Below are 14,192 nucleotides of genomic sequence, written 5' to 3' on the forward strand. Positions count from 1 at the left end.
ATCTTTATAAGTTCCAGAATTTTTTTTTTCATCTGTGAAACAAGTGTAAACAAAAGTTTGCCAGGATCATTTTTATAAGTTTTGGCAGGTGAAGAAAATAAATTGTCAGGATTTTTGTTGTTGTGATACTCATTTTGGCCACAAGAGGGCACAAGTACACTACCACTCCATGTTCTAAATAGGACTGAAAGCATTCTTGTTTTCTTCAGGCAAGTTTTAATTAGGGCCTGAGCCCAAAGGGCGAAGAACCTATTGTATTTCGTGTGTTTGTTTCTTTCTTAATATTCTTTCTTTATTAAAACACCACTTCAACCCTAAATTTGACCCCGTAAGCATGCTCGAAAACTCACCAAATTTGGCATGCACATCAGATCTGGTGAAAAAATTGATAAAATGTAAAAATTATCCCCCAAAGTGCCAAAATGTGCTCTCTAGCACCACCTATGTAATTAAAATGGCCACCACGGCCCGTAGGAATGTCGTAGAGAGATCGTACCAAAATTCAATTATTTGTCTCATCAAGACCTACAAGTCATACACTGACACTCCTGACCTAAATCCAACAGGAAGTCCTCAATTAGCCTGTCAATATAAGGCTTTGCCTCAATTTTGGCCCCTGAACAAACGCCATCTCCTTCGAGAGCGTTAATGGTATCGATTTCAAACTTGGATACATGACTTATGAAACTGTGCTGAAAAAAGTTGTTAAAAACTTTGTAATAACTTGAATGGTTTGGATTTTATAAGCCCCGAAAGTTGCAGTGCCACATCACCCTTACAATGTAAAGCAATGGGGAGGCATGAACTTTGTGTCAAACAGAGGCTTCTGACATCTAAACTATAAGTCTGACCACTTTCAAACCTGTATCAATGTATTCGCAACAAAATTTCCTACTAAAAAATGTGATTTTTAATGTAAGATTTGGCCAAAGTAATGGGATTTATGAGGGGATTTCACAAGAAGAGTATTCTAAAATTCTAAAATTGGCATATAAAATTGCCCCCCACCCCTCCTGTTTCATCAGGTGGGGGACAATGATATAGTTTGATGTAGTTTGTTGTAAGATTCCATGTTGGTTTTCCTCCTCCCCAATTTTTTTAGTCACCAGTCGCCACTGGTGTGGGAGTTGAATGCAGCTCATTTTTGTAGGATACAGCAGAAAGGTCTGTATACATACAGTACATTATATACAAACTTTGTATGAAGTTTGGTGTTATTATCATTTATTTTACAATAATTATAGGTCTTATATTTATAATTCAGTAGTGGGGATGACCTATGAGGGGAAGGGAAAAAATGGAGTGAGGATGACAGTTAAGTGATAAAGTGCTGTAGAAAAATAAAATCAAAACTAAAATTTGTAGCTCTGTACTGCAGTTTTTCCTTTATTAGAGCCCAGCACCTAGCGGTTCACTCACACTCTCCATTCAAATATATGAGTATTTTTCTGTGTCCAGCTGCAGTTACTTATTGTCTCTACACACCTGACAGTACACATGTCAATCAAACTTTGACCAGGTCATGTGGGTTAAAAGTCTTTGCTTTTCTAAAAATAGACTTGATGAAAATTAGGAAATGAATTTGTTTTACACACAAACTCATCAAGAGTTTTCAATTTACTAATTGAAATTCAAGTGAATGGGCCCAAAACTTGCATCATTTTGATGACACAGGTGTGAGCAAGACAGACAGGTGTGAGCGAGACAGACATGTCTCACCCTGCAGAAAATTCTCATCCTCACACCGTTGAGATTTGATGTTTCACCATGACAGAGGAAGTTGCTATAACTTTATTGTAAATGCTCCAGTCTGCACCAAACTTTACATGTTTGATAAGAGTCCCGGCCTGAACACGTCTACATGACAATATTCCATCAGTGATACAAACTGGCTGAATAGCGCCCCCCATGAAATTTCAGCAAAACAGCCCCAGCAGCAGGCAAAATAGTGGACAAAGGAAGTGATGTTTATCTCCTTCTTGCCCTGTCTGAAAACAGCCTGGGTCTGAAAACATCTACATGCTCGTGACAGAAGCCCTTCAACTGCACCGCAGCCCAACGTGCACGGAGGTGTGAGGGCCCGTTCAACGCTGCTTGCAACTGTACTTAAGCAGGAAATTTCATGGCGAATCCATTGATACAGGTTTGAAAGTGGTCAGACTTATAATTTAGATGTCAGAAGCCTCTGTTTGACATAAAGTCCATGCCTCCCCCATTCTTTTACATTGTAAGGGGTACATGTGATGTGATGTGGCACTGCAACTTTCAGGGCTTATAAAATCCAAACCATTCGAGTTATTACAAAGTTTTTAACAACTTTTTTTCAGCACAGTTTCATAAGTCATGTATTAAAGTTTGAAGCCAATACCATTGACGCGTGTATGTCTATCACTCAGGGGAACAATGCTGCACTCGCTGAGTAACATTTGCAAGTTGTCAGATCTCTACCATGCAGACCTTATGCAAACACCTTCACAAGCTCTTAGATGTAAGAAATATTTCCATACACACTCACACACACACACAGCAGGGGTTTAACTGGTGTAATTATCAATATAATCAATAAAAAGCCGTCCTGTGTGAGGAGTGTATGTGGCTGACAACCAGACCCTGTCACATCTTGCCTGGACTTTGGGTGTTTTTTGGTCTTATGTTGTGTTCTGTGGGGTCTCCTGGTTTTGCACGTCTGTTTAGTCCCTCGGTTCATAAGGGTTTTCTTGTATTATTTGGGTGGTGGGTTTTAGAGGACTGCATCATTAGTTTGTTGGGTTGTGTGCTTGGGTTTGTGTTTGTGGTTGGTTTTGGATGGGTTAGTGTAGATGGCATTGAGTTTGTTTTCTGGGTTTTTGTTCTGTTTCCCTTGTGTGTTCATGTGCTCCTCCACACCTGCCCTGCATTTGGACTCGTTAGCCCTGCCCTGCTCCCTGTGTGTCCTCAGCCAATCAGCTCCCTGTATGTTCATTCCCCTCTCGAGTTCTCCACCCATCTCCCCACCTGCACCTCATCTCCTTGTTAGTTCAGTTTCTTTAAGTTCTGGTTTTCTGTTCAGTCCTGGTTGGATCGTTCTGTCAGACTCGGGGAAGCAGGAGTGGACCCAAACGCAGAGGCCGGAATGCAGATATGATGAAAAACTCCTTTAATTGTGGATGGTCACGGACAGGCAAACAGAGCTGAACAGAACTAGCAGAAGAAACAACACAAAACGATCCAACCAGGACTGAACAGAAAACCAGAACTTAAAGAAACTGAACTAACAAGGAGATGAGGTGCAGGTGGGGAGATGGGTGGAAAACTCGAGAGGGGAATGAACATACAGGGAGCTGATTGGCTGAGGACACACAGGGAGCGGGGCAGGGCTAACGAGTCCAAATGCAGGGCAGGTGTGGAGGAGTACATGAACACACAAGGGAAACAGAACAAAAACCCGGGAAACAAACTCAATGCCATCTACACTAACCCATCCAAAACCAACCACAAACACAAACCCAAGCACACAACCCAACAAACTAATGATGCAGTCCTCTAAAACCCACCACCCAAATCATACAAGAAAACCCTTATGAACCGAGGGACTAAACAGACGTGCAAAACCAGGAGACCCCACAGAACACAACATAAGACCAAAAAACACCCAAAGTCCAGGCAAGATGTGACAGACCCACCACACCTGTGAGAAAGAAAGATTATTATTTATTTACAGAGCTGAGCACATGCTTCTCAACCTTCTACTGTCTGAACTAAATATAAATGAAATTTATAATAAAATGTGAAACATTCTATTATTTTGGCCATTATTAAAGTCTATGTAGAAAGATAGAACTGCAGCAGCTGTGTGTGTGTGAGTGTGCACAGAGTGTATGTATGTGTGGAAATATTTCTTATATCTAAGAGCTTGTGAAGGTGTTTGCATAAGGTCTGCATGGTAGAGATCTGACAAGTTGCAAATGTTACTCAGTGAGTGCAGCATTGTTCCCCTGAGTGACAGACAGACAGAGAAAGAGAGAGGCTGTTTTTATCATTCAGTTGGTTTCTCTCTCTCAGTCCATTTCATTTATGCTGTTTGTCTTTGTCATAGTCTAGTGTGACTGTTACACCAGCGTGAAATCATGTTTCTCTGTTTGTGTTTTTATTGTCTGATTTCAGGGAAGAGACGGATCACACTTCACTGTCATTCAAAATGTACAACTTGATTTCTTTTTTAACAAATGATTAACTCAGTTATGACAAAGTCTCTCTCTCAGGGGAACAATGCTGCACTCACTGAGTAACATTTGCAACTTGTCAGATCTCTACCATGCAAACCTTATGTAAACACCTTCACAAGCTCTTAGATATAAGAAATATTTCCACACACACTCACACATAGTACACACACACACCACACACCCATACAAACACACTCACATAGGCACCTGAACAATGGAGCAAGTGGAGCAAATCCATTCACATTATTCAATAAGGGGGAGCAAAGTTATGGTTTTGTCTTTCAAAAAATAAACTTATCATACAGTCACTGCTGTCAGGTGATTATATTTAAGCAGCTTATATCAATGATCATTTTACTATTTTCAGCAACTGACAAAAAGAAGTAATAAAAAAACACATATTTGGACCCTTTGACTTGGTTCAGTCCAACCTGTTGGAGCAGACTGACAGCACAGTGACAGACAGACAGACAGAGAGGAGCTTTTCTCACAGTGTTAAAGTGTCTGAATTAACAAACAGCCACATGTTCAGCGTTGGAAAGTCACCGATTTAAACCTTTACCGACTACTTTGCTTTAGTTTAAGTTTCAGTCAAACTTTGGATGGAATTATTTTTAAATACGAGGACGCATCGCTCCGTGTAATAATCTCTGCTTTCATCCAGCTGCTCTGCGATGTGCTTTTATTATTATTATGATTATTTTCTCATTTTCTTATTCAGGCTGAAGGAGAAGTGCAAGTTTACTCTAAGGGGGGTCACAGTAAGGTGTAGTCCTCCACTAAAATGGCCATTTTAAGTCTTGAGGAGCAAAAATCACCTTCTGAGTTGTGCATTTAAATAGTCCTTGACTTGAGATAATGTAAGTTAAAATGATCTGCTTTTGAAGTTATGATTATTCATTCCCGTATAACATTGAAACTGTCAGCTAGTGGTGCTAATCACTCCACTAGAACCTGTGTGTAAAATAAACTGGTGGGACTGGAGTTAGATAGTTGTTGTGAGTCCATATTATTTGTTCTTTGTTACAGTTGTCAGAGTTTGAAGATGTCTTGTGAGTATTGAGAACAGCAACCATCAGGTTTATTATTGTTTAACCAGGTTAAATTATCCAAATCATATTATGGTGTGTTGTAAGACTATTTCATTTATATAAATTGTTTGTCCTTGTTTGACCTTGAAGATGTTCTAGTAGCCTGCAACCTGCTACCATTTTAAGCTACATAATGTTTTTGTAAAGAGAATGTCAATCTGATAATCATTTCCTGTCCTGATCCAGCCAGTTATAAACTGTTCTGATGATTCCTGGTTTTCACCCTCAATCTAACTAATCCAGACTAGTCTTAGTCCAAGAAGTTCATTTATTTCAAATTATAATTTTTTCTGGGGGAGGAACCACAATAACCCCCCCCCCCCCCCCCCCTCCCCCACCGCTTTCCAAGTTTGCTCTCCCATTTTAAAATACACACACACACCTGAACACACACCTGAACACACACACACGCACTTGTTACACCCCTTTCATCCAGACTGTGCTGGTTGAAACAAACATCTGATTACATGAAAGAAGGTAAATGTGCTGTAAAAGCCTCTGAAGCTGCCAGTCAGTGTCCTTTAACGTCTCCACTGGTCTCACACATGGTTGTGAGGTGTACCAGTGCAGCTGCACCAGTGTCCAGTTAAATGTTGTTGACTGATGCAGAGGGATCATCAACACTTATTATGGGCCTAAAGCTTTTCAACATCAGCCATCAGACTGGATCTCAGTGAGTGTGAGGATGATGATGATGATGACTGTAGTCATGTATGATGATTCATAATTTATATCAAACACAGTCTGTGCTCATAATGAGAATGGAGGAGCACTTCCTGTCTTATTTCACTGTCACACGCTACATGAAACATCTGATGTCAGCTTGTGAATACTGACCTCAGTTATACTGAAAGCACAATAACTGCTTTATAAATGTGCAACATGTGTGCATGTCTTATGAAGTCCATATGTAGGAAGCCTTCAAATAAAGAAGGAAGCCGACACACAGCAAACACTGAGACCTGACTGTTGTTTTAAGGGGAAATTTGCATGAGATTAAACACAAATGAATTAATTCTATTGTGAAACGTCGCTGCCGTCCTGCACACCTGCTGATCTGTATGAATGTGTCCAGAGTACATGATGGAGCCTGATTGGTCCACGCAGGATGAGAGAGGACAGATAATAAAGAACATTTAAAAACGAGCAACATTGTGACTCAGACGCCAGAGAAGTGGACCGACAAGGAAGACCACGATGAAGAGTTTGATCCCTCTGCTCGTCTTGGCGTCAGCAGGTAAAGTTGAACCACTCGGCCTTTTACACTCTTCACCTACTGACAGCTTCACTCTGTCAGCACTGATCAATGCAACATGTTTTAAACTAATTATCAACTAGAACTCAACAAAGCTTCATATGCAGACAGCCGACATACTGTATGTGTTCATGTACACTGAGACAGTTACAGTTCAAACAGTTTAGCCTGAAGATATGAAGATATTAACATTAACACCACACACACACACACACACATTATACACACACACACACACACACACACACACACACACACACATATCTGTGTTTGTTTTCTCTGTAGTTGCTGGTGCTGTGGACATCCAGAAAAGAATATATGGTGGAAGGGATTGCCTTGAAAGCGAAGGTCAGCACTACGTGGTCCTGACTGAGAGGAACGGTCATTTTGAGGGCAGGTTCTGTGGAGGGAATCTGATCAGTCCAGACTGGGTCCTCACTGCTGGACACTGTAATAAACCGTAAGAGAACTTTTTCAGACTAACTTGCAACCAATAAAGATGATTATTTGTATTTGTGTTGACAGATATAAATGTGAACATTTATAAAAAGAAGTAAAAGAGGAATTACAGACAGACAGCACAGCTTCATTCTTTCAGCTCTGATCAATGCAACACAACATGGTTTAAACTAATTATCAATAATATTTCCAGTAAGGCTGGTCCATATACAGGCAGCCTGTTTATGTTGTAATGACTGATTATTGTTATTGTCTCTGTAATATATGTGTATGAATGAGAAACAGTGACAATAAATAGTTAAAAACAGACCAACATACAGCTGCAGTGTCAGTTAGATCAATATGTGATGTGTGTGTGTGTGTGTATTGATCCAACAGTGTGGATCTCTGTGGATTATTGATACAATCAGGATATTATTCCATTATTGAAAAGTTGTTTCATCATTAGAAAATGTCTCTCAGCTTGAAGGAACATTAAGGAGTTAAAGAGTCGACCTCTGACAGATGTTATACACATGGAGGGTAACACAGGGGTCTGCAGACACACATTGATCAATATTAATCAATAAACAGCCACTGAACACTGAAAAGATTCCACAAAATGTGTAAAAGTGGATTCTGCTTGAGAATCTGTGTGTTTGGTTTAATATTCTGCATTTCTTCTTTCTCTTCTCAGGGAGTTTGATGTGCTTTTGGGCAAACATTTACCTGGAACGAAAGTACTGCTAGAAATCACCTCACAGAATGAAAGGCATGTCTATAAAGCTAATGGTCACGATCATGACATCATGCTTTTTAAACTGCCCACTTATTTCAATAAGGGATCTCACATTTACATCTCACTCCCTGGTACTGTTACTGCTGCTGGTGTTACATGTAAATCACCTACTGCTAATGGCCAACCCTACACTATTATGGGATGGTCCTACACAGCTACTGACGCTCAGAATGTAAAAAGTGAGTCGGATCCAGACCTCAGTAAATCTGAATATTTTATATTATAATGTAATACAGAAAGTTATATTTGGCTCTTTGTGTCCACAGACCAGAAGAGAGCGGTTGAACTGCAGTGTGGAACCGTTCTCCTGCGTAAAGACTGCACTGGTCGTAACCTCACTATCCGTACCCTTGACGACAAAGGACATAAATACATAGAAGAACATATGCTGTGTTCTGATATCCCCGAAAACTGTCAAACCTGCAAGACCAAACCCTGTGAATCCTGCGAGGTAAGTCTCACTGTCTCACCCTCCATGTCTGTCTCACCCTCCATCACTGTCTCACCCTCCATCACTGTCTCACCCTCTCTCACTGTCTCACCCTCCATCACTGTCTCACACCCCATCACTGTCTCACCCTCTGTCAATGTCTCACCCTCCATCTCTGTCTCACCCTCTCTCACTGTCTCACCCTCTCTCACTGTCTCACACCCCATCTCTGTCTCACCCTCTCTCACTGTCTCACCCTCCATCACTGTCTCACCCTCCATCTCTGTCTCACCCTCCATCTCTGTCTCACCCTCCATCACTGTCTCACCCTCCATCACTGTCTCACCCTCTCTCACTGTCTCACCCTCCATCACTGTCTCACACCCCATCACTGTCTCACCCTCTGTCACTGTCTCTCCCTCCATCTCTGTCTCACCCTCTCTCACTGTCTCACCCTCTCTCACTGTCTCACCCTCCATCACTGTCTCACCCTCCACCTCTGTCTCACCCTCTCTCACTGTCTCACCCTCCATCACTGTCTCACCCTCCATGTCTGTCTCACCCTCCATCACTGTCTCACCCTCCATCACTGTCTCACCCTCTCTCACTGTCTCACCCTCCATCACTGTCTCACCCTCTCTCACTGTCTCACCCTCCATCACTGTCTCACACCCCATCACTGTCTCACCCTCTGTCACTGTCTCACCCTCCATCTCTGTCTCACCCTCCATCACTGTCTCACCCTCCATCACTGTCTCACCCTCTCTCACTGTCTCACCCTCCACCTCTGTCTCACCCTCCGTCTCTGTCTCAACCTCCATCACTGTCTCACCCTCTCTCACTGTCTCACCCTCCATCACTGTCTCACCCTCTCTCACTGTCTCACCCTCCATCACTGTCTCACCCTCTCTCACTGTCTCACCCTCTCTCACTGTCTCACCCTCCATGTCTGTCTCACCCTCCATCACTGTCTCACCCTCCATGTCTGTCTCACCCTCTCTCACTGTCTCACCCTCTCTCACTGTCTCACCCTCCATCTCTGTCTCACACCCCATCACTGTCTCACCCTCTCTCACTGTCTCACCCTCCATCACTGTCTCACCCTCTCTCACTGTCTCACCCTCCATGTCTGTCTCACCCTCCATCACTGTCTCACCCTCCATCACTGTCTCACCCTCTCTCACTGTCTCACCCTCCATCACTGTCTCACCCTCTCTCACTGTCTCACCCTCCATGTCTGTCTCACCCTCTCTCACTGTCTCACCCTCCATCACTGTCTCACCCTCCATCACTGTCTCACCCTCTCTCACTGTCTCACCCTCCATCACTGTCTCACCCTCCATCACTGTCTCACCCTCCATCACTGTCTCACCCTCTCTCACTGTCTCACCCTCCATCACTGTCTCACCCTCTCTCACTGTCTCACCCTCCATGTCTGTCTCACCCTCCATCACTGTCTCACCCTCTCTCACTGTCTCACCCTCCATGTCTGTCTCACCCTCCATCACTGTCTCACCCTCTCTCACTGTCTCACCCTCCATCACTGTCTCACCCTCTCTCACTGTCTCACCCTCCATCTCTCGTCCAATCAGGGGGACTCTGGCGGCAGTCTGGTGCAGAAAGAAGTTAAGGATGCCAAGATCAATGACGTTTTGGTTGGAGTGACTGTTGCTGGTTCCCGTAAACCCTCAGGGTTGTCTTTCTACATGGACGTCTGTGCCTACAGGCAGTGGATTCACACTGTAACTGGCATCTAAACTTGTCTGTAACTGACCAAAGGTCAGTCAGTACTGTGACACTGTCTGACAATAAAGAGATTATAGATCTCCATAACTGCATCAACCAGTCTGTTTGTTTGTTTGTTTGTTTGTTTGTGTGTGATTGTGGGTGTGATGATTGACATGGTTGTGAGGTGTACCAGTGCAGCTGCACCAGTGTCCAGTTAAATGTTGTTGACTGGTGCAGAGGGATCATCAACACTTGTTAGGGGCCTGAAGCTTTTCAATATCAGCCATCAGACTGGATCTCAGTGAGTGTGAGGATGATGATGATGATGACTGTAGTCATGTATGATGATTCATAATTAATATAAAATATAAACGCTGGGATTTAATTCTGACATGTTAGATTGACATTGAACCTTTAGTTTTGTTGTATATGATCACACATGAACATGACATCACATCACTGAGAGTGAAAATATCACACTACTTGATGAATTACATTTTTAAAAAAAGGATTAAAATATTCCTGCAAATGCAGTGGTCAAGTTCAAGTTTCATAATTATTTTATAAATGTTACTGTAACAGCGGAGAAAAATAACCTAATATGCTTCATAATCTATATAGAACCACTGTGGTGAGGGTTTAAAAATGATATTATTATAATATATAATATATAATCCTCTCTGTCAAGTTGATCAGTGATGATAAATGATCTGAAGTCTATACTTTGTGTTTAGAGTCTTCAATGTTTTATTAGACTCAGTAGAAACTTTTCCTTGATACGATTGGTCTGAAATTTAAAAGGTTTCCTTGATTCATCTCTCAATATTTCTAAGACAAAGAACTCTTTGATGCTCTTTATCGTTGTGTTTTTAAGCAGATTTCAGATTGTTACACTAAAATGAGGTTTTTAAATGAGGAGAAATTAATGTAGGGTGTCAAATTCACTCCGTCAGAGTTGATCAGATAAAGTTTGTGCTGATAAAACCATTTGATTCCTATCAAACTTTGACTTGAAGTGTCATTACTGAGTGTTGGTTCATGCATTATTCTGCAGGACTGATTGTTGCTGTTAATGCATCTCCTATTATTGAAGCTTAGCTCATTATTAAATGTATGAAATTCACACTGCGCTGATCAAACCTTTTGATTCATACATCTCTAGAGATAAAGTTACAGAGTGGATGCAGTATTCAGCAGAGGTGCATCTTATACTTCAGATAGTTTATCATCATTGATCCTGATGAAGAAGATTATATTGTTTTTAAACAGCACTTTGCTTTAAACTCATTACAGTGTCTGCTAGTTTTCCCTTTAGCTGATCTCTGACTGCCTCCATGTGGCCTCCAGCAGTGTTTGGGTCACTGCTTGCAGTAAATGCATTTATCCAGATGATGTCCTGTAAGCCGTCAGTGCATCTGCTGATAAACACCGTGGTGAGGTTAGTTTAAAGTTGTTAAAGTTGAATGTTGGACAGACATCGGCTCTGATGCAGCAGCTTCCTCTTCCTCAGCTCCAGCGTTAGCAGAGAAGACGGTCAGCTCACTGCAGGAGTTTCACTCAGCGACCATCAATAAATTACTGTTTCAATGACACAAAGCCATCGTCTCTAATACCTTCGAGCCCATATTAGTGAACATTATGATTAAAACTTTTGACTGCACCTGTTCTAATTGCTAATGTCTAATAATAATAATAATAATTGCAGTTTCTTCAATAGCTTCCATGTCATGTGACCCAGTGACTCCAAATCAATACCAAACATTATTACACTGGGTTAGGGTTGCACATGGGGCACTCCCAGTTTCCTCTCCTGGCCTTTTACTGGGCATGAAGCCGTCTCCCAGTCATCACACTGAACCTGTGAGAGTGAAAAAGAAATGACTGGTTTATTGATATAGTTTCATTATTTTGCTATTAGACAGAAAGGTGTTTACATGCTTGTGTCAGTTGGCTTCCCTCCACTGTACTCTGTGGACTAGATAGCAGATTAAACCGGGATTTTCCAGTAATCCTGGTTGAATTTAGCCGTGACTCTGTTTCACGAAAGCAGGGGCACACAAGTTACGGTGGAGATTTATTCTGTGCAGCTATCCTGCTCAAGACCAGGCTAACAGCCAGGCCTGATTAATCCTGGTGCCTTATCTGATCAGTCAGCTTCACTCTGATCAGAAATAAATGTGTTTTACAGTTATTCCATGTGCTTCTCTATGTATTTTGCCTCATTTTATTAGCCTGCATTAAAATACCACAGATGCATTACCATTCAGTCAAGTAGGCCTACTGTTATTATTTTAATTGTAGCCATTATTATTTTTATAATCATTCATGTGATAGTCATTATTACTGTTAGGCGTACTGTTCATATTGCTGTCAGAGATTTGATGAATACGTTTATTATTGCAGTTGTTGAGATGATTAGAAACGGCTGATCAAGTTGCAAAGGTGGTTTCAATGAAGCCAATGACGAGAGCAAATTATAAACATGTGTTCACGTGTGTTTCTTCCTTCACAATGGCCCTGAAGAAGCGCTAATACTGAGAAGGGCTTTCTGACGTGAGAGAGTGTTTCAGGACAGGTTGACCTGTTGGTGTTTCCTGATGACTAGGGCTTATAAAATCCAAACCGTTCGAGTTATTACAAAGTTTTTAACAAGCTTTTTTCAGCACAGTGTCATAAGTCATGTATTAAAGTTTGAAGCCGATACCATTAACGCCCTTGGAGGAGATAGCGTTTGTTTGGAGGCCAAAATTGGGGCAAAGTCTTATTTTGAAAGGCTAATTGAGGACTTCCTGTTGGATTTAGGTCAGGGGTGTTAGTGTAGGTCTAGGTTTATAGGTCTTGATGAGACAAATAATTGAGTTTTGGTTTGATCTCTCTATGACATTCCTACGGGCTGTGGCGGCCATTTTAGTTACATAGGTGGCGCTAGAGAGCATTTTTTGGCACTTTGGGGGTTAATTTTTACATTTTATCAAATTTTTCACCAGACCTGATGTGTGTGCCAAATTTGGTGAGTTTTTGAGCATGTTTAGAGGGTCAAATTTAGGGTTTAAGTGGCGTAATAATAAAGAAAGAAAGAAAGAAACAAACAAACACACGAAAAACAACAGGGTCCTCGCCCTTAGGTGAGGACTGCTGTTTTACAGTAGTTCTCTGCCTTTTGGGCTCTGTCCCTAAAAATGCAGAGCAGGAGTATTGCAGTATTAACAGTATGAACAATAGTAACTAGGAGTGATCCTTATCGTTTCAAATCAAATGTTTTTGACTGCAGGGCATTTTGTACATAGACAATGACACAAAGGAATCCATTAAATGTATATTTTCATTCCACAAGATAACTCCACAATGTTTGTTAGAAAACTGACCTTTTGATGTTTTATACAAAGGAAGATGAAGATTCTTGGCCTGTCTAGTTGGATCATTATGATATTGGGAATTAGTAACAAAATAATATCTAAAACTGTGAGGTAAATCTGCATTCTTATATCTCACTTTAAAGACAAATGTACAGGAATAATGTTAATGTCAAAAATAGTGAACAACTGCAATTTTAAAAAAAGAAGTGCACTTGGCACAACAGCTTTGGAAAAAGTTGCTAATCTAATAAACTGTCCAGATAAGTTGGGAAAGTACTTGCCCATACAATATTATGTATGTTAAATATGGATAAATTAAACATAATAGAATGTTAAGAAACATGTATTGTGTACAAATCCTCTTATTTTTCTCAGAATCCCAAGAGATTTAGTGATCTTATTGCAGACAAAACCAACCTGCTCTCTCCAAGAGAGTTTATCATTAATCAGAATACCTGAAAAACATGTTGATGAAACTTTGATTATTTCATTATCAATATGAAGTTTAATTTGTTTTCTGTCATATTTCTTATTTCCTGGAAATAACATGATATTAGACTTTTTGACATTTAATGACAACTTGTTTTAAACCATATTAAGTAATTGAGAAGATCATGATTTAGTTTCTAATGAGAGTTGTTAAATCTGTATTTGAGACAAAAAGTTTGGCGTCATCTGCGAAGAGCAAGGGTCTGTTTATTTCCCTTTTTTAAATGGTGACACATTTGTGAGGAACATCATCTGTGGGATGAGCAGCAGAGCTGAGTATGTGGGTTGCACCCAAGAAAAATATGTCTCGTTTCTTCAAACTTCAATCATCCAATCCACCAAACAAGAGTCAATGGCAGAATAAGAAATAACATTTTTCAATTTTTTTGTAAATTTGTTAT

At 40.9% G+C, this 14,192-nt stretch overlaps 1 protein-coding gene across 1 annotated transcript; it reads left to right on the top strand.

The window, feature by feature from the left end:
* The first annotated feature begins 5,659 nt into the window (after window positions 1–5,659).
* On the top strand, window positions 5,660–11,339 carry LOC137182201 (trypsin-10-like). The gene is made up of 5 exons (XM_067588539.1): window positions 5,660–6,533; window positions 6,837–7,011; window positions 7,687–7,967; window positions 8,055–8,239; window positions 9,811–11,339. Exons 1-5 carry the CDS (start codon window positions 6,494–6,496, stop codon window positions 9,973–9,975), a joined length of 846 nt encoding a protein of 281 aa, XP_067444640.1. The 5' UTR covers window positions 5,660–6,493; the 3' UTR covers window positions 9,976–11,339.
* Window positions 11,340–14,192: the final 2,853 nt, after the last annotated feature.

This window comes from Thunnus thynnus, chromosome 4 (genome assembly GCF_963924715.1).
Source record: "Thunnus thynnus chromosome 4, fThuThy2.1, whole genome shotgun sequence".
NCBI lineage: Eukaryota > Metazoa > Chordata > Actinopteri > Scombriformes > Scombridae > Thunnus > Thunnus thynnus.

What these genes read in the sequence shown, in the direction of transcription:
- LOC137182201 (XM_067588539.1), top strand. Translation starts at nt 6,494, where the DNA reads ATGAAGAGTTTGATCCCTCTGCTCGTCTTGGCGTCAGCAG. An exon ending in GCTGGACACTGTAATAAACC is followed by an intron (nt 7,012 to 7,686) that starts GTAAGAGAACTT and finishes TTCTCTTCTCAG; the next exon opens with GGAGTTTGATGTGCTTTTGG. An exon ending in TGACGCTCAGAATGTAAAAA is followed by an intron (nt 7,968 to 8,054) that starts GTGAGTCGGATC and finishes TTGTGTCCACAG; the next exon opens with ACCAGAAGAGAGCGGTTGAA.